The 25,356-nt window shown below is 40.6% G+C and overlaps 1 protein-coding gene across 6 annotated transcripts in view; it reads left to right on the top strand.

Annotated features, from left to right (window-relative positions):
- ELAVL4 (ELAV like RNA binding protein 4) overlaps positions 1-22,933 on the top strand; it is a 64,791-nt gene extending 41,858 nt beyond the window's left edge. For all 6 annotated transcript variants that reach the window (XM_088169733.1, XM_088169732.1, XM_088169736.1 and 3 more), the window contains exons 3-7: positions 2,995-3,098; positions 13,044-13,197; positions 13,585-13,810; positions 15,189-15,227; positions 19,450-22,933. In XM_088169733.1, coding sequence (XP_088025859.1) covers positions 2,995-3,098; positions 13,044-13,197; positions 13,585-13,810; positions 15,189-15,227; positions 19,450-19,777 — 851 coding nt within the window. In that variant the 3' untranslated portion in view covers positions 19,778-22,933. The remainder of the gene's footprint in view (positions 1-2,994; positions 3,099-13,043; positions 13,198-13,584; positions 13,811-15,188; positions 15,228-19,449) is intronic.
- The last annotated feature ends 2,423 nt before the right edge of the window (positions 22,934-25,356 follow it).

The raw sequence follows: 25,356 nt of genomic DNA, 5'->3' as shown, positions 1-25,356 counted from the left end.
TTTTTTGGCTTCTTAACTGTAAATGCTTAGCACAGTAAGACTATGATGTTTGCTACGGTTATCATACAGCTTTTCACAGGCAAAAAAAATTAATCTGAGTTTTTCTTTTCAATTTTTGAGACTGGGATGTTTGTGTCAATCTTCAAACACGTGATAATATTTAGGAGAGATGGTTGAAAATACAAAGTAACCAAACAAAATACATCCCTGAAGTGGAAGACTCTTAATGGGAAGGTTTTCTCTCTTCAGCTTCACTGGTACAGTGAGGTCTGTGCCAGGAAGCAGCAGAAGGAATTTGCTGATGGAAACAACTGCACCAAGATTTCAATGGGCTGTGGAGGGTGTGGTGTTTGAGAGTTTTTAAGATAAAAGGGGTATTCATTGAATTAACAGAAATTCAGTGCTCAAAATTCTGAGCATTCACCCTTTTTTGTGAGAGTACAGTACAGCTAATATGGCAATCAGTGGGGTATGAATTCATAACCAAATGCTTCTGAGTAGCAGGCCTGCAGTCGTGTTACAAATTTCATACATTTCTCGATGTTGAGGAGTATATACACTAACAAGAAGAAATCGTGTTTCTGCAGACCTGTTATTTGAAAGAAAAATGGTGTGGCAGTGTAATAGTTTTCATTAAGCCTGCATGCAGACAAGACCAGCTTTATTCATTTTTGGATCTGTTATCCTTCACTTTGGAGAAAATATATTTACCCGTTGCCACTTGGTAGTGAGAATGAGAGATGATAGTATCTAAACTTGAATCTTCCTGGGGGACTCAAAAAAAAAAAAAGGTTCTGTGTAATTGTGATCTCATTCTTTCCTTGTATTGCCATTTATTTCCCTTTCCTATTGCTAGTGCCGTCTGTGGGTTTGCTGTCCATGGTCTCTCTTGTGCAAGTACTTACAGAAGTGAGAATGTTTCTATGGGAGATTGTTGAAAAAGTGTATACATTATAGAGGCTGGTCAGTCCATCTGCCTTGAGAATAACAGTGGCTGGACATGGAAGCCCAGGATCAGACATTGGACATAAATTCCAATCTCATAAAAATCCCATAGAAAGATGTTTGCTTCCTAGGGAATACTTTTCCTCTCCCTAGAATTGTTCAGGATTAAATGTATCAAAGATTTGATATGTTCAGAGGCATAGGGATTGGGGCTGTACAAAATACATCAGGTAGGCAAGCAGAGGAAGGCATGGCAGGGAAAGTATCTTTACAGTATTTCTGCTCCAGGCTTTGTGCTCAGCCAGACTTCAGGTCATTCTTGGTTAATGTCATGTAACTTGGGTAAGAATATTTTTGTTGAGATTAGTTCAACTCTCTGGGAAGACTGAGTATGTTTTTATACTTTTTTCTGAAGTTAAATTGATGGGATGGAATTGCTCCCTGGCTGTATTGTATGTTAAAACAGCCATTTCTTCTCCTTACGCCTGCATGTGGGCATTTCAAGCATGAACTGCAGTGTTTCCATGGATTTTTAAAGTCTTCCATTGCATAGTTAGCAGCTTTTAGGGCTTTGATCTGATTTCGTAAGACAGAAGCACTCCCTGTATTTGTGTTACAGCAAACGCTGTATTTTTGGTGGCGTCTGACTTTGAGAAACACACAGATGCTTTTTTGTAGTCCAGGAGACAAAGAAACAAAGCTTTGTGCTGGGAGGCAGGATCTGTGCCTCCAGGGGACATCAAGGCACTTGGTGTGCAGCTGCCTTCCCAACCTCCCCTTCCTCCTGGTGAGCAGGAGCTGGGTCGCTGCTTGCTGCTGCCGTGGCTAGAAATCTCCACAAATGCTGCTCCTCTCCTCGGGAGGGATTTTCACATGGTTCCTTTCTCACTGCCTGTGAGCAGGAGCATTTTGATCCCCTGCACATCAGCGCTGAGAGACAGGTGGATTTTTGGCTTGCTGTGCTCCTGATACACAGAAGGGTGTATGAGAGGGAGCGTGGTTGGAATACAGGATGCTTCACCTGCCTACTTGGGCTGACTGATTCTTGAAATGTGATTACCAGTGTGTGTTTCTAAGTTCACGTGCCTTAACAAAAAAAAAAAAAAAAAAGGCGCTGTGTTTTCCAAACATGCAAAATAAGTTCAGTAGGATACTGGAAGGAAGGGGTCTGGAAGCAGTTGTCTGTCATGTTGTATTAATAGAATTGGTGCTGCAAAAGCTGCTGCTCGGGAATTGGGAAAAGATCCCTGTGGAGTGGATTTTCCCAGCCCTGTGTGTGTCCATGATCCTCTCCAGCCCCGTGTCACTGCTCCCGGTTATTACCCGGCTCTGTTCCTGCTGCAGACACACGCACGGGTCTCGCTGGGCAAGCAGAAGCTGTTGAAACGCTTTTGGCTGCTGAAGTGGGCTCCTGCCATCCCATGCACAGCAGCAGTTGTTGCACTGTTTGGGTTTGCTGTCATCTCAAATACTCCGAGGGGAGCTTTAACGCAGTCCCTTGCCCAGCTGCAATTTGGACTGTCCCTTCTCCTATTTACTGGCTGCTCACTGAGCAGTAAAACGAGATGTAAAGGTGGCTTTCTGTTCCTCAGCTCCTTCAAGGTTAGTGTAAAAATGGGATTTAAATACTTCAAGACTTGTTTATAAACAGCAGCAAAATTGTGTATGTGTGTTTATTTAATTTTAAGAGGTGACCTCGTTACTGGCAGGTCAGCCAGTTATATTTATTAGGAGCTCAGCACAAAACTATTACACAATTCTGTTGCTGTCAAGCCTCATCCACACTTTTCAGTAAACTCCTGGGGAAGGCAGGGTGAGGGGTTGCTGCTTCTCGTTCTTACAGAAGGATCTTCAGAGCAGCAATTTAAAGTTATGATGGCTCCCCCTGTATTAAGGAGATAAAGAAGTGGTGAAAAACAGCATAGAGACTGTAAGGGAAGTAAGGGATGAAATGAGCTGTGTAAGAAAATTGTGCTTCCACTCTTGGAAGCTGTTCCTGTGCTGAAAAATACTGAGTCCTTTTTTTCTTTATTTCTTGTGTTTCAACAGGGCAGAGTTTAGGGTATGGATTCGTTAACTACATTGATCCAAAGGATGCAGAGAAAGCCATTAACACTTTAAATGGACTCAGACTCCAGACCAAAACCATAAAGGTAAGACAATATAAAATGCCATTTTCTCAATTCAGGAAGGGGAGAAAGTAGTTGGAACTGTTTCTGGCAATTTCATCACTATTTTATTCTCCATTGTAAGGGGGTTAACGAGCTCCTCCTTGGAACAATGAGCGGACATGCAGAAGATGAAATCTCTCTTCTCCGAAATTGCTGCTATTGTTAAAGAGAGGGGAAAGTAACAGGAAGCTCTTTAAAGCATGACAGTGAGGCTTAAATGTAGAATAAAACAGCCAGAGATACCATTATCCATAAACAGGTGAAGTGCATGGTGATGTATTCACAAGTTACATGTTTCCTTATGTTTTAATGGGAAATACTTTGTCACAGGGTTCTCTTTTAATGGCACTCCTGTCATTATTAGGTGTTGAAAACATATTTTTCACAAGTTAAAATATGTCATTCTGAAAATATTTTCCTCAATTTCCACATCCTTAATTTGATTTTTTTTTTTTTTAAAGCTGGAGGCTTCCCACTAAAGTCTCGTATTTCATTGTTTGTAATAGACCATTAGTTATTCAATGACCTTCTTTAGTGGTCTCACAAGAAAAGCAAGATTCTACACTGTCACAGTTTCTGCTGGATGGCTGATAAAGCTGTTCTGAAACAGCTTACAGAAGATTTCCACATCCCAAATTCTGACAAATAATACAGCTTTAAGGGATGTGAATCGAAAAATTGAAGGGGAACAAACAGCAGATCAGATTCAAATTATCTGAAACTGCTTTGATCATTTTTTGAATGCTGGTTTTTTATTTGCACCATTTTCTTAATTTTTTTTTTCTGTAGTTAATTTGTATTTCAAAGCTAAAAACGTTAATATAAAAATAGAATCTTTATTGTGCTGAATATTGGTAGGAATAATGTCAGTGGTGTATCTTGCAAGAAAGATAGTGTCATGTGGTCAATACTGTAGGTTTTGGCATTCTGGCTAAAGATTGTGGTTTGGACAAAGTGGTATTCCCTGAAGCAAAAATATTTATTGGATTCTGGTGTTATTTGTAAGGATTGTTTCGAGCAAGTTTTTCCTCTGATCTGTTTGATCAGTGAAGAGCAGAAGCGCTGAGCTGAGGGTTATGAAAGTGGTGGAGCAGCTGCAGGGATTTCATCGAAAAAGCTGCTTCCAAACCTCCCTCAGACCATCCAGATTCCATCCCACAGATAGGCATGTGGGCCATACATCAAAATGCTCACAGCATGGTTTTGTGGAGTTAATAGAAACACTTACAGGAATATGTAAGGCAAGGCAGCAAAATCTCCCATCTTATCAACTGCTGCAGGTGGAAATGCAGGCTTGGACTCAGCAGTTTCCACTTACAGTGAAAAGTTGCTCTCCAAATTGCTTTTAAAGGTACATTATTGGGGAAAAAATATTTTGAACATACTTATTAAAAAAGTCAGAACTTGAAAAATCTAGATCAGTTTTTCATGTGGTACATGTATATTTTGAACACTTTTCAGCCTTAGGAAAGAACTGCATTTCTTGTCCCTAAGTACCTCTTTTGCTTTGCCTCTGTTTTCCTTTGTTGTGAACCAGAGCAATGGTACTGCATTCACAATATTTCAAGGTTACTGGAAACTCATGCTGTAAAAGGCCTTCAGAAACTGCAACCCACACCAATTACTATTATACGTGTCTCACATGCAAAATTAAACCATTATGCCTTTCTTTATCACCTATAGTAAGACTTTTATCTGGGAACTTCCTGTGCAAAATCTTATTCGTGGTATGGCTTTTTTAATTCAGTGTAAATTTTAGAAATTCGGTGATTTATTTGTTTTGGGGTTTTCATGTTCATTAATAGCTCGCAGACTGGCGTAGAATAAAGGAAATTTTGGAGGGGGCTCTCAGAAGCTGTTGAAATTTAATAATAAGCAAAGAGATTGATCTAATCTACATGCACAGGATCTGCATAAGTTCTTCTATGATGGGGAGGAAGGATAGGGTTTGGGGGTTTTTTTAAATAGAGTTTATGCAATTGCCTAAAACCAACCCAAGGAAGCCTTCTATCCCAACAGCCAAAATTTAGGCCACAGGAACATCTAATCAGCAATTTCCAACCCAATTTTTCATTACAGAATTGCATGCAATTACCTCACCTTTACTCCCTTGTTTTTTCTTGTATTTTTAATTATGCATTGCTTCTGGAAATCCTAATAAATTAGATCTGCTTTCCCTAATACTGTGCAGTGGGGATGGAGGTTTCCCAGTGTTCACACGGAGGAGTAAATCAGGTGTATTTAGTGCTGCTCTCTGGTTTCCAAAGGGTTTCAAGGTGATGAGGAGCAGTACTCAGCCCTGCTGAACCTCCTCACTTGCCTGTTGCCCCCAAATGCATCTCACTGTCATTCTTTGTAAGGCTGAAGTATTTAAACTTGTGGAAATACTATATTTAATTATCAGACCAAATTACTTTAGCTACAGATGCCCTTTACAGTTACTAAAAATGTGCTGTTGGTGTGTTAAAAAAACATCTCTCAAGAGAACATGTAGAGAGAAGCTCAGTGGCATATAGTTTTGTAGGCTAAAAAATATTTAGTAGAATAACATGGAGCCAGAAAAGTACTGAACATCGCTTTGTTCCGCTTTCTTCATGAAAGTGGCTGGGCTTTTTGCCCCAGCATCAATCTGTAAATATCTTATTATCTTACTGATGGATGGGCAGAACCTTGGCCCCTGTCCATGTGTGTTGGGTAGCTGCAGTCCTGCAGGTAGAATTTCTCTGGCTGAACCTTTTGGAAGGTGTTTTGATGGAAAGAAAGTTGAAATGAGTAATCTGTGAAAGCCCTTTTACAGTGGCAAATTGCTTCTGCTTGCCAAGGTCACTGTGGTCCTGCTGGCTGGGTCCCATCTGTGTTGTGGGCTCTGCTGTTCCCTGCACCTAGACTGAGCATGAGGTGGCTCTGGGGAGTTGTATTTGCACTCCTTTTTTGACCTCACAAGGCTTAATTCCTGTTTAAAAGTAATATATGTATTTTATGCATGTGGCCCCAAATGCTGTCCTTTTCACTTGTGTAATATTTTTGTGGCAGCTTAATGTTCTCTCTCCTGATGCCTTGCAAACAGCCATGCAGTCACAGGAGGAACTGGCTTAATAGCAGGATCAGCAGAACAGCCAGGCACAGTCGGCTCTGATGTGTGGACTAAAATAACTGAAGAAGTGTTCTTTTTATTCTTGCATTGTTATGATAAATAATCCCTTTTCACTCTAGCAGCTAAAATATTTATGTGCATTTTATTTAAGTCAATGATGCCCTTTCAAGTCAAAGTTGAGAGGTGACGATTTACAGAAGATCTGTTTGGGAAAAGCATTGGAGGCAGTGTTGTGTTTGGTGGTAATAGGTTATAGACATTTTGTTCCTCCTCAACTGATCATAGTGCATATTTTATTTACGCCATTTCATAGCAGCATCATCTTCTTGTGAGAGAGAAAAGCTTCACTTTATTTTTACAGCTAAAGCTTGACATAATTCTGCAAAACAGTTTAGAGTGAGGGAAGAGACAGTGTGTGTTGAAATAAATATATATTCCAGAAATTGAATCTATTTTTAGAAATTAAATTTGCCCATCCATAAAAGCATATGAAAGGTCACTGCTGCTGTTGAAGATTGCCTGGCAATTCAGTTGCATCAAATATCAGAAGAAAAATAAGATGTGTGATGCATGGGGTACAGATTGTTTAAACTGCTGCTTTGCCCTGAAAAAAAAGGACAGCACCTGAAAGGATGCGAAGGAAGCGTTTTACAATTTACTTGGGGATTCAGGTGACCTGGCTTCATTGGAACAAGGGCAGAACAGTTTTGAAAGGAAGTTTGAAATCTAAAAAGAGCCAGTGACCCCCTGAAGTGCAGTCTTGTGCACTCCTCTCTTCCTTTTTCTCTGTTGCCTGAGAAAATGGGTTTGCTTCTTCCTTCCCTCCCAGGAGCAGGTACACGCTGTGACACTGCTGGAGCAAAGGGAGATGTCCCCAGAGAGGGGAGAATGAATCTGGGTTCTCTGAGGCCTTGGTAACCTCCAGTTTTTAAATCCATCATATCTATCCAATGATAAAATACCATGCTCAGAGGCTTTTTCTAGTTATCTTAATTTTTACTTAAATTTAATAAATAGCATGGAATTATGTATTTTTGCTTTACTTTCCTGTTTTGATCAATAGGTCTGGATGGTCCTAGTTTAAAATACAGCAAATAAGGCTGTGGGAGAAAGTAATCTGCTTTTTCTGAAAATAAAGTAGTAACATTACTGCTGAAAGAGCTTCCTATTTATCTTGGTTTCTGTGGCATTTTTCAAAATGCCAGCTATTTCCACAAAACTCAGGCTCTAAATCTGTCCATGTTAATTCTTGTAATTGTCCACAAAACTACAAAGCATCCTGTCACTGTAGGGTAACCAAATAACAGCAGCCTCAGATTTCTGTGTCCTACAAAGTCATTTGTCAAAAAGATTGCCTTCGAGCCGTGCTCGGCAGAGGAGGCGGAACAGGATGCAAGGAGGAGGAATTGCAGCAGGGAGTGCTGGGGAACAGACCTGCATCTTCTGCACCCCACCCTAGGCTCCTTGGGAGGTGTGGGTGAGCTCAGCACAACTTGGGTTGTGCCAGCAAGCGCCGGGTTGCTGGCACTGATGGTAGCAGAGCCCTTGGTGCAGTGCTCAACCAAAATCTGGTGTTTTCCTGCCCTGTTCTTCCATAGCCTCCCCAGGGCCACCGAGCCTGCTGGGCACTGCCTGCAGCCTCCTATCCCACTGAGGAAATGGGATGTTGTGCAAGGCTTGGGTGGTAAGGAAAGGCTGTACAGAGAGATCAGGCGAGGCACAGGAGGAGTTTGGATGCTCTGCAAGGAAGAAGAGATGGAAGGCTGGGGCATTGGAAGGTGCTGGGAGTGGCTGAGTATGTTGGACTGCAGCAAGGAGGGATTTGTATTTTTTACTGTCTTGCGTGCAATTGCACTGGACCCCCTTTTTACCCTTTCGTGAAAATTCACATTACAGGCACAAACTGCAGATTTGGAATGTAGCTATTTTATAGCTCCTTGTAAAATTGAGGTAACCGCTTGTTCTCTTTTATGGTAGCTCACAGTTAGTCAGAGGGGTTGTCTGCTGTGACTGCTGCTCCCCAAGATAAAGTCTTGGACAGGAAACTAAAGATGCCTCAGACCTTGAAAACCTCAACTAAGTTTTTTCCTGTTTTGGTCTTTATGACTCTGTTAGTGTAACCCTTTGGATTTGGTAGTGCTTGTTAACAAACCCTCCTCCACTCCACCCTTTGCTCCTGCAATGGTACTGGTGCTCTGAGGACCTTTCAGTGCTGCATTTGAAGGTTCAGCTTTGGTTCTGCTGCTTTCAGCAGGCACCAGAGAGTCTCTGCCTCTTCATTTCATGCATCTTTTCTTAATCGCCATTTCTCTCTTTACTGCCTCAGTTTTGCCAGTGATTCCGTTTCATTCCAGAGAGCCAGAGCAATTATTTCTTAGACTTGCTCTTGATACAGCCAAGAGTGTTTCTAGGTTATTATCTATGGATGTCTTTCCTGAAATGATGGGATAGACCATTGTACCTGCAATTATAATTAATCTCTGTAAAATGGCATTGAATCGCTCAATAGTAAAGTGCATTGTCACTCCACACCATCCTCCAGCCAAGGGCTTAGGGAGGAGAAAGGACAAAGCAGTGCAAGCATCAGATGTGAAAGTATTCTAGATCCTGGTCTTCTGCCTCTGGACCAGAGGGCTTTTGTGTCTGCTTGTTCTGACAAAGCACACAGCTTTCACAGGAGGGTACCTCAAATCTGGTTTTGCACAAAATTAGGGCACAGTTGAGGGTCTGGAAGGGGCTGTGGGGAAATGTCTCTTTCTGCCACAGCCCATTCACTAGTGTTAAGCAGATTTTACTTTCTAGTTCTGGGTGTGCATTAAACAAGTGAGACTGTGCTTTATTTACATGTGAGGCTTTTGAGCATTTGTGTGAAAGCTCTTCCAGTCTGTATCAGTGAAATAAGGGCAGCAAGTGAGGGAAGGGTTGTCCCCATTTTAAACTGGACTTCAGGCAGAAAAAAAGCCAAGTGACTCACCCCACAAATGATACAAGAAATCCTGTATCTTGGAGAGTGTCACAAAAGGAGAAAGCAAAGTCTCTGTATCAAGGTCACCAAGAAGTCTGGTATTTTTGCTTGTTATGCAAACTTTTTGAAAGCTGCCTAGGGAGTCACTGAACACTGACTGCACCTTAGCTGCTTGTGGCTGGAGAGGTGTCCCAGGGACTGCAGCTGCCCTGGCTGGGTGGCTTGGTGGTCCTTGGATGCCTGTGCTACACTCTGATTCAAGGCTCCTGCGTGGTTTCCCATTTTCCAGGTGAGGAACGGTAGATGCAGAGCAAGACACATCTCCGGGAAGGTTGGTATCTGCAAAATGAGCTGCTTGGTTGCTGCTTAGATGTGTCCAGGGTAGGGTGGCTGTGCTGGCAGAGCACATCATTTCAGGAGACGATGATGCAGTTCCTCTTCGCAGGAGACCAGAGTTAAATTTTACAAGGAGGCTTCTGGAAATGATCTTTGATGTTTGAGAAGTCCAGAATTAGCACAGGAGCTGCAGGCTCTCTTACAGGGAGCAGCAGCAAAGTGGTTAAGTGTCAGTGTTCAAATGGCTGCTGCTGCTTGTTCCATAAGACAAATGGGATGCGTTCATGCCTCTGGGTGCCTTTGCTGTGGGCTCTGGCTTGGAAAGGCCAGACCGCTTCAATTTATGTTCTGAAGAGTCTTGAGGTTAGTAATTCTTCAGAAAGTTTTCTATATGGGGAAAACAGGTAGGAAATCAATAGGGAAGATAATTACTTGAAGTTGGAGATATTTTCTGCGCACCTGAACAAAAATGTGCTTTGCTGTGGAAGATATGAAATGCGGGACCTTCTGATGCTGCAGTGGTGGTGGGAGACAGTGGTGCAGCCTCTGGAGATGGCTGTTTATTATGAAGAGAAGCCCTTACACAGGCTAATGCTCAATGTCAGATGAGAAATGTCCTATTAAATGTTTTTCATGGTTATTATATATGTATTTATAGAAACTAACATCTGAGGCCAGCAAGCTATTAAATGAATTGTATAATATTTTATTATCTTCCTTGCAAATTTGACCGCAGAGTGCCTAAATGATCTTATGCAGTGAAATCCAACACCATGGTTCGACCTTCAACTGTTGTACGAGCAGACAAACATTTTAATGCTGAGAAATGCCTGGGTCAAACAGCAGTTTGGTGTTCTCCAGCTCATTATTTGAATTCTTTGTGGTGGCTAGGATTCCATACTCTTTTCTTTTTCAACGCTCTGTTTCATTACAGGGTGCTAACACTGCCGTGAGCAAAGGAAGGGGAGAAAGAAATCATTTTTAAGTGTGAATATAAAGAATTAATGCAACGTCCTCACCCAGCGCTTTGCGGTTTGCAGTGATAAAATGGGAGCTGGTTTTTGCTCCCATTTTAACTCGCACAGCATAAGGAGCTTCTGGTGTGATGGAGGGTCAGGGTGGGCGATTTCTTCCTTTGATAGCTCACACACGGGAAAACATCCCGTCCTCAGCACTAACTGAATAATAGCTTGAAAGCAGGATGGCACACTCTAACCGATCGATTTGTCATTGGCTGACCTCCGAGGGAAGATGAAAAAGATTCAAAAGCAGATAAATAATTGACATTACTAGCCTTGAGTCCATTCAGCTCCGCAACCTTTTCTCCTTGATATTAAAGACGGCTGAGTTGCTTTTGGCAGCTTCTTTCTTTGGCTCAGGCTCCCCTGCAGCCTGAATGTTTGATTGTGGGAGGAAATAAAAACTAGACCTGAGCAGCCATAGGTGTTCACATGTGCTGTGAGTGGAGGGTTGGGAGTGTGAGCAGCCTCTCCTTCCTCTGCCTGCCTGCAAGGCCCATGAGAGCAGAGAGCCTTCTCTAAGTAGAAGTGTATATATGTATAAAATGTCAGGCACACTGCTCTGGGAAGTGATGTTTTTTGCATATCCCAATACTTTTCATCCTCCCTGCAACATGGCATTTGGTTAATGAATGTGCCAGAGTGAGAAACCCAAAGGAAACCCCTGGCTGTTTGCCCAGGAACTTTATTCATTTTGCTGTTCTCAGTTTTGAGGAATAGGTAAGATCCCTACCCTCGCTCCAGAGAGGCTCTTAAATGTTTTTTTAAACTGTAATTCCTAAAGTAGGTTAAACTGTAGGTACCTGAAATCCTACAGTACCCTCTCAAGGTGAGGCGTTTGCAGAGTGAGGAGGGAGAACCTGCTTTTTCAGATGCTCCAGCACCAAACCAAGCTGTAAGTGAAAGCACCATGTGATTATCTCTGGTGTCCCCTAGAGCCTGGATGGAGCTTTATTATATAAAACCCAAGTGGTGCCATCCATGTGTGTTCTGGTCCTGGATCCATCAGAGGTGTTCAGGACCAGCAGAGAAGTGATGAAAATGCTGCACCCCATCAGGGGCTCATGGGCTGTGGCACAAAACAATTTCTACCCCAGTATCCTTCTTCCTTTCAGCACCTGAAGGTTTCTCTGCTCCTCATGTCTTCTTGAGCCTTTGTGCTGTGTGTGCCTGATCTTGCCTCCATTGATGCAAATGTTTTATCTATTTCATATTTCTTTACTTGGATTTTCCACCTCCTCTCTCCAGCCTTCTCTGTAAATGTTAGATTTAAAAGGTTATGGACAAACATGTAAGTTAAAAAGAAAATTGCCAAAACCCTTAAAATCTAGAATCTTTAGAGTTTGTCTGCTATTATGCAGAGAAGATTGTGGAAGCAAATATTAGTCATTAACATAATTTTCTGTGTTGAGTCAACATCTATTTTTAGGTGTGTAGCGCATAAAGACAACTCTTTGACACATAAAACACATAGACATCCATTTGACATCATCTGTGTTCAGGCTGAGGCTCGGGAAGAGGGGAAGACAATTGCTGAATGTATTGTCTTTGTGATGGGAACCCTCCCCACTTCTTTCCTAGACACATTTTAAGACACAATGCAGGAGAGTACTGATCTGTTTATATTGAAATAAATCAAAATGAAGTGCAGAATATTCAGCTTGGGTTCCAATGCTTTTTCAGATGTGCTGCAAAGTAATTCATGATCTGTGCTGAATATTTGCCATTAGGCTTTATCCTAGAAGTGTTTTTATGATGTTAAATGTGTTGATTCTAAATGTATATATTATTTCAAAAGTGCAGAAGGCTTTTTATGCACCTATTATAATTATAAATCTGATTCATAGGTAGAGGAGCAGTTAAGAGGCTTGAATCAGTAATTTTCCAACAGCACACATGCAGTGCCACAGCTAAATTTTCTTGTTTGCTTGGTCATAATATTTTATGGTCTGGTTCTGGGCTTTATAATGCAAGGGAACTTCTCATGATAAATTGCAGATCTGACAATGAGTGTCAGTCTACAGCTCCCTGAGCAGATGTTCATTTAGTCTAATTTCACCAGTACTTTCCTGTTCATACAGAACAGATCTTGCCAGCTCAGGATGCAAACACAAAGAGAGCACAAAAGATCACTCCCCAAATAACCTGATCTGTTTCAGACACTTGGAGGGGGAAATGAAAAACATGCAGGAACTTCAGCGTGCGAGGTTGGCTACGGCAAATCATCCACACACCCACACCAGTGGGGGCAAATTTACAAAGCCATGCGTGGGAAGTTGCACATTAATCCACCTCTGAACAATATTTTATCACTGCACTTCAAGAACCCTTGTCTCTTTTAAGGTCTCTGTAGTTCTTCCTTTGTGCCTCCAGCCTTTCCTGGCTCTGCTGGTTTCCCAGAACAGGTCCTGTCTGAACTGCAGGGTTATGTCCAGTGAAAGAACAGAATTGTCTGTCCAAAATACCAAGGGTGGCTGGAGCTCACTAACTCTCCTCTCCTTTTCTCTCTGTAGGTGTCATATGCCCGTCCAAGTTCAGCATCCATCCGGGATGCCAACTTGTATGTCAGCGGCCTTCCCAAAACCATGACCCAGAAAGAATTAGAGCAGTTATTCTCACAATATGGGCGCATCATCACCTCACGGATTCTGGTTGATCAAGTCACAGGTTAAAAAAGAACTTTTCTTGATACAATGCATGGGGGTTTTTTTTCTGGAAATGGCAAAATTCCAAATGTCTGCAGCTGGGTTTTTTTGACTTTCAGTGTAAAATGCAGTACCTGTTTTCTTATAAATGTAACTGGAGGTACAACTGCTGCCTCTTTAATGAGGGGCTATCAAAATGCAGGATATTGTTTACTTAAAATCATTATTAAATACAGTCGGGGCCTGATTTTGGAGATTACAGATTGGGAAGAGGATTTTTCTTTACAGGAATTTTCTTAATTTGCAAACCACCTATTGTGCAAAGTCAAACTCAACGTTCAGTTTATGCTCATTACACAGATGAGGCTGTTCCTACAAATATTCATCTCTTCACGTTTTTACTTCCCAGGGGTTTCTCGAGGTGTGGGATTTATCCGTTTTGATAAGAGAATAGAGGCAGAAGAAGCCATAAAGGGACTAAATGGCCAGAAGCCTAGCGGTGCTACAGAACCAATTACTGTGAAGTTTGCCAATAACCCCAGCCAGAAAACAAGCCAGGCACTCCTTTCACAGCTGTATCAGTCTCCCAACAGACGCTACCCTGGACCACTTCACCACCAGGCTCAGAGATTCAGGTAATTACCTGGAAAAGAACTGAAGTTCCACCAGCAATGACGGTGTGGGGCAGGTGCTGTGCTGGAAAATATGCTTTAGTTGCGTAGGCTGACCTGATTTTCTTTGTAAAATTAAATATTCTTTCCTGGAGAATGAGGAGGAAAATCTGCTGACAGCAGTAGTCATGTTGTATTTACTAAAACAGCTGAAGTACTGTACAATCAGATCTCATGAAGGCTCATAGAAAAAGGGAGGACAGAATAGAGTTACACTGGTAATCAAATGAGCAGTGACTGTCCTGTTCTTTCTCTCTTTTTGGGTAATGCTTTTATTTTCTGCTATATTACTACAGTTTTGATGCAGCTTAGACTTTGATGTTAATGACAGTGGATTGGTAGCAGGAAAAAAGCTGAGTCTGTCCCAGTCAGCAGGAGTATCATTAAATTTATTAGCCTGAGATATCTGCTCTTAGTATAAAGAGCCCTTGTATTAGTCTTTGGTGTGAGTCTTCAGATGCTTTTGGGGATGTTTTATGCTTTGCATTCTGAATATACTTTTTTCCATCTGATGCATAAGGCAGAGTTAGCAATATGTGATGTTCCTATTACTTTTATACTTAATAGTTCTCAGGCAAACCCAGCTTTCAAATAAAGTCTGCCTGCAAGAAAGAAAACTTGGACATATTTGCATAACTGAGTTGCACAGTGGTTTTAGAGAATTATTCAGAAGTAATTTTAGTTTGTCACTAAAGAAAAGTGCTAATGAATTAAAGACCATAAAAAGTCAGTCATTGGATACATTAAATTTATACTTGTTTTTGTGTCTTTGGCACACAGCTGTGTCCATTGAGGTTATCACTGAATCATTCAATGGACAGAAGGACTTTATTGTGCTGCCATGGAAAGCAGATGATTACATTCTGCAAAATTTGGTGGTCAATTTAGATTGACATGTCATGAAGGATTAATACTAAATATAGATAATAAAATGGGGAGAATGTATTATATAAGAGCAGATTATCAAGAGTTTTTCCAGTTCCAGCAGACATTTTATTTCCAAATTAACTGTAAATATAAGGAGACAGTTGAATTTCCAAAAAAAGTTGAATTATAAAAAAAAAAGACAAATCCTGAACGGATTTTTAAAGCCAAGCTCTGGTGGTTAATCTTTTCTCTAAGACTATAGACAAGTTGTAAAAAGGCTTTTAAATGCTCTGGCGAAAATTTAAGCACAACCTCAGACTTAACAAAGCAGGCTGGGAGTTGTTAGGCTCCTTAGATGTGTGGGAAACTTGTTGAACGTTTCTTCTTTGAAAATGGAACACTATTAATAATAGTTCCATTGAGCGATCTTGCCATCTGTGAGACATTAACCCAAAGACCCTCCTTCTCTTTTCAGGCTGGACAATTTGCTTAATATGGCCTATGGCGTAAAGAGGTAATTAGAATTCCACAGATTGCCAGATGTCCGTGTTGGCACAGATTGGTGCTACAATTTATTTTTTTTTAATTCACTAACTTTATTTTTTTTATCCCTTCTTTTCTTCCACCAGCATGTCAAATTCTTTTTAAGTTTGGACTTCAGTTGGTTTTGTTACTTTAAAGGCCTCACGCGCAAGTTCTGTGGGGTTTTTCAACCTTTTTTTATTTACAGGTGGGCTTCTCAAATGGTTTAGGTGCCACAGCTACAAGCATTGAAATTGCTGTTGCTTTGCTAAGCAGTGCTTTTTCCAGAATCAAAACTATTAACTTGAGTTTTTAGCAAATCTCCAATCTGATAATGGAAAATTTAAGTCAAAAATCAGAATTAAGCTGCTGTTGTCTCTCACAGTTAAGACCACCTTTCTCCCACATCTGGCATAGCAAGTTTGACTTGAAAATACAGCTGTGTGCACCTCAATCAGCCCAAAGTTTCTTTTGTTACAGGTTTAATACTTTGAATTTTTTTTCAGTCCTTGAAATTTATTTTTTTGTTTGTTTAAAATAGCTGTGTGTTTGTATGTGCACGCATGTATGAAAGCTCAGCTGATTTGTCAACATTTCTGCTGTTCCATGAGTGTTTGGTAGCTAAAATGAGATGATGTGTTGTTAGTGTTTCTTTCAATGGCAACATCAGCATAAGCGACCCTTGCCGCAAAACAAAGGTGTAGTCTTATTCCTGATGTTACCTTAAGATGTCCAGATTAAGATGAGAAAGTACTACTAAATCTCCTGAAATGGTCTACTCACCACACTTGAAAATTACTTGAGCTTTTTTTGAAGCTCATCCTCTAAAAAGGTATGGTAAGTATATCTTTACACTAGCTAGTTTCAGACAGTAAGGTGGGGTTTAACCCCTCAGTAACTCAGTACAGATCTGAAAGCCTGAGAACTCACAGGAGGAAAGTCAAAGCAGAGCTTCTCCCCAGAAGCACCAGTGCTGGTGTTCGTGGGCACGTTGGTTGTGTCAGGTTATCCTTAGTGGTGATGGGGATGTGGTGAGTCAGAACCCCCTGATTTTATCACACACCCCTTCTCCTGTGTTCTCTCACCTTATTTGTTCCTTGATACCTTGTCAGAAACATGGAAAAACTCCCAGTTGAGTGTCTGCCCAGGTGCAAGTCAATGTCAGAAGGAGGGGTTTGTTCTGGGAGATTTCCCTGGGTTTTTACTGCTGCTGCTCCTTCCCTGGAATTGGGCTGGCATGTGGTGCAGGATAGACTTAGTCTGAACTGAGTCTGAACAGAGGAAGAGAAATTACCTGCCTTTATAGGTTATACATCTGCTTTCTCAACATTGTCTGCAGTGTTACTCTAAAAACACAGCAGCGTTTAAAGTCATTTTGCAGGCATCTTAAATTAGTTCTTATCTCCTCTCAGCAAACCTTGGCAATTGTACCTGCACTAGCAAAACCTGAATTTATTAGGTGCAGGGTCACAGAAAATACCGCACTGATAATTTCTGAAGCTGCTTCAGAAATGGGAGATTGGCTCTCCCTGTGCTAACTGTGTGGTACTGATGGAAAATGAGACATGCTGATGTGGAAAAAGGGTTTTATTGAGGCTAATTTCAGATCACTTTGCTAGTAGCAAAGCTCCTTATGTGATAGGTGATCTTGTATTTGTGTCAATACACTTGCACCAGTTTTGTGCGTGTTTTGTTGGATTTACAGCAGCTGCTGTGGTCATGGCACATAAATAGTTGAAAGCTGTGTAGCTCCTAAAGGTGTCCAGGGAGAAGCTGCTCTCCAGTGAACTGTAGGAAGCTTTAACCCTTACATCAGTGCAGTTTTCTTTATAATGCAAAGCCTTATAATGCATTGTGACAAGCACAGCTTTGCATTGCACAGGTTTTACATCATCCTTCCTCAGAGTGTGTTGTATCCCTTAGTGTTGTGTTTCATGTTAAATTTAAGCATTCCAGAAAAGCAGAGTTTGCTGGCTTATGTCTGTTACTGGCACAGTCCATACTGGCCAGCAATGGGCTTAAAGTCCCATCTTCCTGATTTTAAAATGAGCTGAAGCTGTTGGTTTGTACAAGCCCTGGCTGTGCCTTGTTTCCAGTCCTTATTTCCACCTGAGGTGGAAGGAGCAGTAGAAATTGGCCTTGTCCAGCCTTTCTGTGCTGAACTGTTGTGATAATGTCACTGGTTTCACTGCGCAAGAGAGAAACTAAAACGTGTCGAGAGGAGGATTTGCAAAAGTGAAGTTGAGTTGGAAAATTGCCACGTATTTTTAATAAACTGTCTGCAAACCTTCCTGAGGATCTGATGCTGTGAGCATTTGTGAACTGCTCATTTGCAGCGTAGCTATACCCCAGTGATGATCCTCAGCTTAAGATGTATATTCCGAGTGTCTTCTTTTTCCCTGAATATACATAAAAAGTGCCGTCAGGCGTCAACAGAACAGTGAGCAACCATCAAGTGTGTAGTTTCCTTTATGGTTATTTAATATACACTGCATAATACTGTGCAGATTGCTAAACGTGTGTGGAAATTATTACAAGTGTAAAAAGTTTTGGAGAGAACAAGAGCTCGCTCAGCAACAGAGTCCCTCCCTCTGCTCCCTCAATCATCGCTCAGAAAATCCTGAGGAATTATTATTCTGTTCTGGTATTAAAACTCGTCATATTGAAGGTACACGTGAAACTGGATTTTTAAGACATTTCCTCTGTGCAGTTGTTATTTTAAAACATGTCCCAAAGTGTAGCTTCAGAAAGCATGTCATTTTTTTTTCCACACTGATGAAAGGAAAATTATGTTGATCCTGAGGGCTGATACTGCTTAACATCTTCATTAATAACCTGAGTCATGGGCTGTGCTGCACCCTCCTCGCATTAGCGGGTGACACGGAATTGGTGAGGAGCAGGGGCTGTCACTGCTGCTGGCCATGGCTGCCACTGGGGAGACCTTGGAAAGCTGCAGGAACACGCTGAAATTCGAGGAAGGCAAATGTAGAGTTTAGCTGCTGACTGCTGCCTTCAGCTGCCTACAAGGGGCTTTAGAAGGAAGGTGAAGCCGAGCTTTTCTCGGAGGTCAAATACAGGAGGACAAGAGTCAGCAGCCACAGGCTGCAGCAGGGGAAGCTCCACTTGAGGAGAAGGGAGACTCATTCACAGTGAGGATGGAGCCCTGCAGCAGGGGCTGCAGGATGGAGTTCTTGTCCTTGGAGATTTCCTAAGCTTCCCTCTTGGGTCCTTGAGCAGCAGATCTCATTTGAGAAGTTTGCCTTACTTGGAGCAGGAGGCTGATCAGATAATCTCCATAGATCCTGCCCAGGCTTTCTTATCCCGTGATGGATCTGTGTTCATAAACACCTTGCTTTATCTTCTCCAGATATTCGAGGTAAAGTCCCAAAGGACAATGAGGGAGAAACAGTAGGGTGCTCTATTGAATTCTGGGAGTTCATCCCTGCATTGACTTTTTGAAGAACCTAAAGCCTGTCATGAAAATGAAGCCTCACAGTATGAAAGTACCAGCTGATATGCTCGTTAATTGTATTTATGTTCTACTTATTATACAATTGCTGCATAAAACTTCTTTGATATGTGGCTGGCTTTAGGACTTTTTATTACCTGGATTTTTTTCCCCAGTGTATGTCAATTAAGGACCATGTTAGGAGAAGAAATAAAACCTACCACTTAGAGACATCTCTCTAATAGTATTTTTAGCTGAAGAATCTACCGCTACAGCTGAATCCTGACAAAGACTTTTCTTATTAATCTTTAAAATAGGTCTTGAAGTTTGCTTGGGATTTTTCACTGCAGACTAGTAGGAGATAAAGCATTAGATCTCTGTTGTCCTGAAACTTACATCAGTGCTGGGAATAAGTGGCAAATTTCTACAGGCCCTTTTTACACGAGCTGTTGTTTATCACAGCGTGTGCAGGCCCTCTCTGACTCAGATTGTCCTCAAGCATTTCTTTTCTTAGGTCTTTGTACACATCTAAGCAGGGCTTATCCTCGGAGGGAGATGCATTTATGCCCAGATTTGGCAATTTTATTTAGTGCAGCTCCCCTCTGCTTCAGCAGGAGTTAGACAGCAAGGGTGTCTCTGTGACCCATCTTCCAGGGACAGGATCCAGACCCTTCAGTACCATTGCCTTACTTACTTTAAAGTCTTGGACCCCTACAGCTCGTGCCAAGAGATATATTTAGAATAGACCCCTCTTTTTGCTCGGTAGGTTTTCTCCGATCACAATTGATGGCATGACGAGCCTTGTGGGAATGAATATCCCTGGTCACACCGGGACTGGATGGTGCATCTTCGTCTACAACTTGTCTCCCGACTCGGATGAGAGCGTGCTGTGGCAGTTGTTTGGTCCCTTTGGAGCGGTCAATAATGTCAAGGTGATCCGTGATTTCAACACCAACAAGTGCAAGGGATTTGGCTTTGTCACCATGACCAACTACGACGAAGCTGCCATGGCCATTGCCAGCCTTAATGGATACCGTTTAGGAGACAGAGTATTGCAAGTTTCCTTTAAAACCAATAAAACCCACAAATCCTGAATTTCATATCCTTACTTACTAAAATATATATATATAAATATATATACGAACAAAACAAAACAAAAAAAAAACTCTTCAAGGCTTATATTCAACCATGGACTTTATAAGCCAGTGTTGCCTAAGTATTAAAACATTGGATATCCTGTGAGGAACAGGAAAGGATTTTATAATGCTTAGAAAAAAAAAAAAACCTTTGATGCATTGAATGTTCTTTCATAGCTGTCGTTGTTGAATATAATATACATAGATAACAATGTGCAGGGATTTTTACCCGGCCAGCTAGTTTTACTACCTTCCTTGAAGGTGGGTCTTTTTAAGATGACCATTCACTCATTTGAAAAAATAATAAAACAAAAAACAATTTTTACGAACTAATGGGATTAAAAGCGAGAAAAAAAAAGATTTTTGTTTTCTTTTCTGTTTTTTCAAAACATTGATTGAATCAGATTGGTAAACCCCCCACACAAATTAAAGAGGAACAATAAAAATTGCAAAAAGAAGAACATAATTTTGCAACTTTTTTTATTTTTCCTTTTTTCTTTTGTATCATGTGAACTAAACAGTCTTCTGTTAGGGAATGGGGTAACGGGGGATACCTGATGACATAACAATTTAAATAACATTAACAATGTTGCCAAAGAGGTGGTCTCTTTGCTGAAAATGGGTTTCAAGAAAAATCTATTTTTATAAAATATAAAGAATTTTTACAAGAGAATCTGGATTTGAGAAAAAATATTTTGACTGGCTAATTTAGGGGAAATTGACAACTTTGTCATGTTCATACTGCACTGGTAACTTTTTAGAGATCAAGATGTGTGTTTTAAACTGGATTAGTAGATTGTTTTTTGAAGGATGGGCTACAAACAGATGATCTTCGTATCTTTTCATAGCATGTAATAAAAATATTAAATACAGTACGGGAGAGTGTTCTTCCCAGGCACGCAGTTACCCACAGTCAAAACCCAAAAGCAAGGAGATGAGTTGCAAGACGGTTTTTCTTTAAGTCATCAGTATGGGATATCAGCAGAACAAAAGTTAAAAAAATTAATTTTTTGATCAAAAACTTCCTTGGTTTGAGCAGTAGGTGCTACAAAATTATTTACATATCTTAGTATCATAGTTAAATGTAATGTGTTTAGAAAAAAATACATTTGCTTTAAATTTGTTAAGAATTTTCAAATTCACTTTATAGCCCAAGCTAATATAATTGGGCTGTGTTGGCACATTTGGAACACTGTTTATGTTGCTTGAAACACTTATTTATTTAATTGCCGATGTGATGCATATGGCCAAAATCAAATATAGCTAGTTTGGCTAGTCTACTTATTTGTTTACTTAAACTATGGGAAGAAGCATATTATTGTGTCATTTTGTTGTGTGTGTATGTGTATATATAATATAAATATATATATATATAAAGTTATTTTTTCTTTTGGTTAATTTATTATAAGTTGTAACACTTTGCTAGTTTTGTTTGTATATGTCTTAAAATGTTTTCTTATGATACTTAAGTGACAGAGGTATCAAGGTAACTTGTGTAGAAATATTGTTTGATATATTGTCATGTTTGTTGTGAATATTTTTTCTTACTGCACAGTAGAAAAGAAAACAACTGGGTCTTTATTTTAATGTAATTCAGATTGGGGAAAACAGAGCTAAGGGAACAAAATGACTGAGGGGGTGCTCTCCCATGTCCAGTGCACTGATCATTTTAGTATGTTTGTGCTTTGTACGGTTATATATTTAAAACAAAAAAGGGTCATGCTCTTCCCTGAGTACTAGAAACAGTTACTCGCTATGCATAATCTAGTTGATAGTTAAATTTGCTATTGCTTTTCTTGTCTTGTTATATAAAATCTTTTCAATACAAGTTTAGTCTTAATGGTAATAAAACGTTATGGTTATTTATAACTTGTGCTTATTTTGTGCATTTTTTCCATGCTATACCCACTAACTGCATGTAGACTAAGTATTGTTTTTTCACACTGAAGAGGCAAACTTTTGTAGTAGACAAATAACTAAAAGCAAAGGCTGCATCATAATTTTATCAGTTTTTTACTTTAACAATGTTAGATTTTAGTTTAAAGGAACACTCATTCAATGTTCAGGGAAACCTTTATACATCATCTGCTATGAATGAGCGCAGTTTGCTGGGAAAGTTTTGATGCATTTGCTAAGCATTAGTGGGGAAGGCATGTCAGAATCTTTTCTCTACGATGTGTTTTACTATCTGAATAATAATAATAATTTAAAAAATCTTTCTTAGGACCAGGCAGTTGTATACTTTAGTTATAATGAATGACTTCATGTTAACCTTGCTAGTTTAGATCATTTCTGAGGGAAAGTATTGTAAATGTTTTTTTCATAACCTTGTTGTGTTTGAATTATTTGTACTTTAATTGTCCAGACAATAAATGAAAGTGTGTAGAATGGCTATGGACTTTCCACCTTTTTAAGTGTGTTCAGATGTTTTAGTATTCCCAGCCGCACCTCAGCCGAGGTAGAGGTTTAGTCTCTGATTCCAGAAGCAAGGTCTTCAAGAGAGAAACGTTCTAGTCAAACCAGATTGAGCATATTCATGATTTGTTTTTCCTACCAAAGGCCAGAAAGAATCGGCCGTTTAATTTAAGATGTTGAACACCAAATACCAAACTGTAACTTTCATTTATTTGAATGTGGAAGATGCTGAAGGGTTTCTACTATATACAGTATTTTTACACAATGAAAATATTAACTCAGTCAATATCAACACTTTAAAACATAGTGAGCAAATTTCAGTGATAATAACAGTTTTTAAGCCATCATTTAGTTTGACTTTTCTATGAATATGCTATGAATGTCATGCAATATGAAACAGTGTACATATTGTCTGATGTACAACAGTATATATGATCACATTCCAAATTTGATTCTTTTCACCATGTGTTATAACTCGAGTTGATACTTCTTTCAGTTGACTTGTTTGAATCTCATTAATACAAATATTCACTTCATGTTTATGTTCTGTAACATTCACTGATTGAGAATATGTACCTTGTAAAACTGCAGCATTGAATTTCGTAACTGAGATTAGGAAACTCTATCAGAGGGCTGGATGGACTGTGTGGTTCTTCAGCTCCTTCACCTATTAATAAACTCGTGTTTTTGTGAGATTAAGTTACCATGTTGGTTATAATAATTAATTTCAAGCCACAGAATGAGTTTGTTCTTAAATTTACAGCTTGCTTAATTCATCCTTAAATCCACCTCACCATGCCATAGTAAAAAGCAGAAGTGGTTAATTTGGTCTGTTTAAAGACTTGGCTCTGAAAAACATCATCCTTCCATCTACCTATATATGTATATACACATATTTTGATTATATACATATATATACACTTTACAACATGCACCAGCCCATTAAAAAAACACAAAACAGAAAACAAGAACCTGCACTTTCCATTTAAGAAAGTGTTATTTATCACCAACAGTATTTACTATGGTTCTATCTGCTTTATAGCATTTGTTAGGGTTGTCACCTAATTTTTCTGCAGTCCTTTCTTCAAAAAGTAGTGAGACCAAAATCACTGTGTGGTCTGGATGCTCTTAAGACAGAACACAACTGGCATTGGGGCTGGTTTTGATTCAGATTATCTCCCCACTTCCACTTAAAGGCTGGCCCCTTGTCTTTACATCTCAGTTACCTGTTTCTCCATTCAGCAGCTTGGTGAGCTCCTGTGAGCTGAAGCAGACCACTAACATGAAAGAAAGCTCTAGGAATCTGGGATGCAAAGTTCAGTCCCCCTTTTGAGAGTATCTCAAATGGGAAGAGGGTAACAGTCCCAGACAGGTTTCCCGTGCTGATCCTATTAGGAGCATTTTCAGAACGTTTTCCTGAAACAGTTTCTGCCCAGCTGGGATCAGAACCACATTTCACTAACACACATTCAAAGTAATCAAGGTTTATATTTCCTTCTTGAAAGGGTAATCACTCTTTCTGCAATTAGTGAGCCTGCTGCATAAATGGAAAATCACCTGGGGGAGGGTGCTTCAAGTGCATTCACTTTGTGTTCCACTTCAGCTTACCTTAGACACGGACCTGAACTTGAAATACACTGAGAGGGGAGAGCTTGTGTTGGGAAAGAATGGCTCACATATCCAAGGGAGCAATGAGCTATCCTTAAATTCATACCGGGGCTACTCAGCTTTCCTGGTGCCCCTGAACTTGTTGCAGCCGAACACAGGAGTACTCTGGTGCTGCTCCTTCCCAGTGGGAAGGGTGGGTAGGGGAGTCTGGATGCAGCAGGCAGGGGCGGCTGCCTGGGTCCCTGGATCAGCCTCAGGATAACTGAGGGCAGAGGCACACCCAGAGCTGTTCCAGGGAAGCCTTTTTCCATCACCAGAAGCCAGGCAAGGCTGTTACCTTGCACATCTTACATGGCTACAGAGATGAGGTAAAGCCAGGTCAGTGTGGTGACAGTAAAGATTTGCTCCCTGCCTTGGAGATCTTGCAGACTGAGCTCCCTGCACAGAAGTAATTCATTGTGCATACAGAGCAAAATGAAAGGAGATCAAATCCAGCATAACTTCACGAAAGCTCTGACATCTCAGACTAATACATTATCTCTCTTCTAAAAATACCTGACTTCCTAAACCCAGGAGATGGGATGGAGCCAATCCAGCTGAGCCCCACAAGGGAACACATCACCTGAGCAGAAATGGGGACTGCTGCAGGAGGGGACACAAGGCACCAACCACACACAAAGGCACAAATCCTGTGGGATGCTGCGCTGGGGCATTGCTGCAGTGCCCGTCCCCATGCTCAGGACAGTGCTTTCATCGCAGGTGCTTTGGGGGTTCCTTCAGCACCCAAGGGAGTGCAAGAGGCACTTCTGAGGCCTCTCCAGGAGACACTGTGTGCCACTGGTGCGCTCAAGAAGTTCCAGTGGGATCATGTGCACTACAGCACCAGAGTGATCAGGAGAACACAAACTCTCAAGGATCACCAAGCTTGAATTGTTTTTACCTCCTATAAACACAAAACCTGTGTATTTAAAAAGCCTGTTCCTGTAAATCTTCCAGAGTGGAGCATTAGAAAAGGCTCGAGGAAGAAAAGTACCCAAAAGGAGGGGTCATACAAAGGCACCCTGACTTAACTCACCCACAGTTAAAGACAAGAAAGCTGATTAGTTCTTCCAGATTAGCAATTTTTGAAATACTCTTTCTACTCATAGTAGAAATAATTGGGTAGATATATACACACACACAAGCAACAGCTGCCTTTCAGGCACAGTTGGAAGTTTTGCTTGCCACACTCCTAAGGTATCACTGATATTTTTAAATGCTGGTCCAGCATATTTTAAAATATTTAATCTTAAATTTCATTGAGATTTTAAATGTTACAGAGCTGCAAATTTTTTTCTTGTTTGGTAGTAAAAAACAAAATCCTAAGACCTCTGTTCTATTAATTCCACACTAAACCTCTTGTCTCACATCAATGGGGTTTAGAGCTGCCAGCAAACGAGACCCAGCTACTACTGCCTACAGGCACACATAGTCTGAAGCAAGTTCATATTCCCTCTCCTAGAGAGCAAGCAAAC

This window comes from Sturnus vulgaris, chromosome 9 (assembly GCF_052056855.1).
Source record: "Sturnus vulgaris isolate bStuVul1 chromosome 9, bStuVul1.hap1, whole genome shotgun sequence".
NCBI classification, from domain to species: Eukaryota; Metazoa; Chordata; class Aves; order Passeriformes; family Sturnidae; genus Sturnus; species Sturnus vulgaris.
The sequence above is the reverse complement of the archived record's forward strand: the minus strand, read 5'-3'. Positions and strand labels throughout refer to the sequence as shown.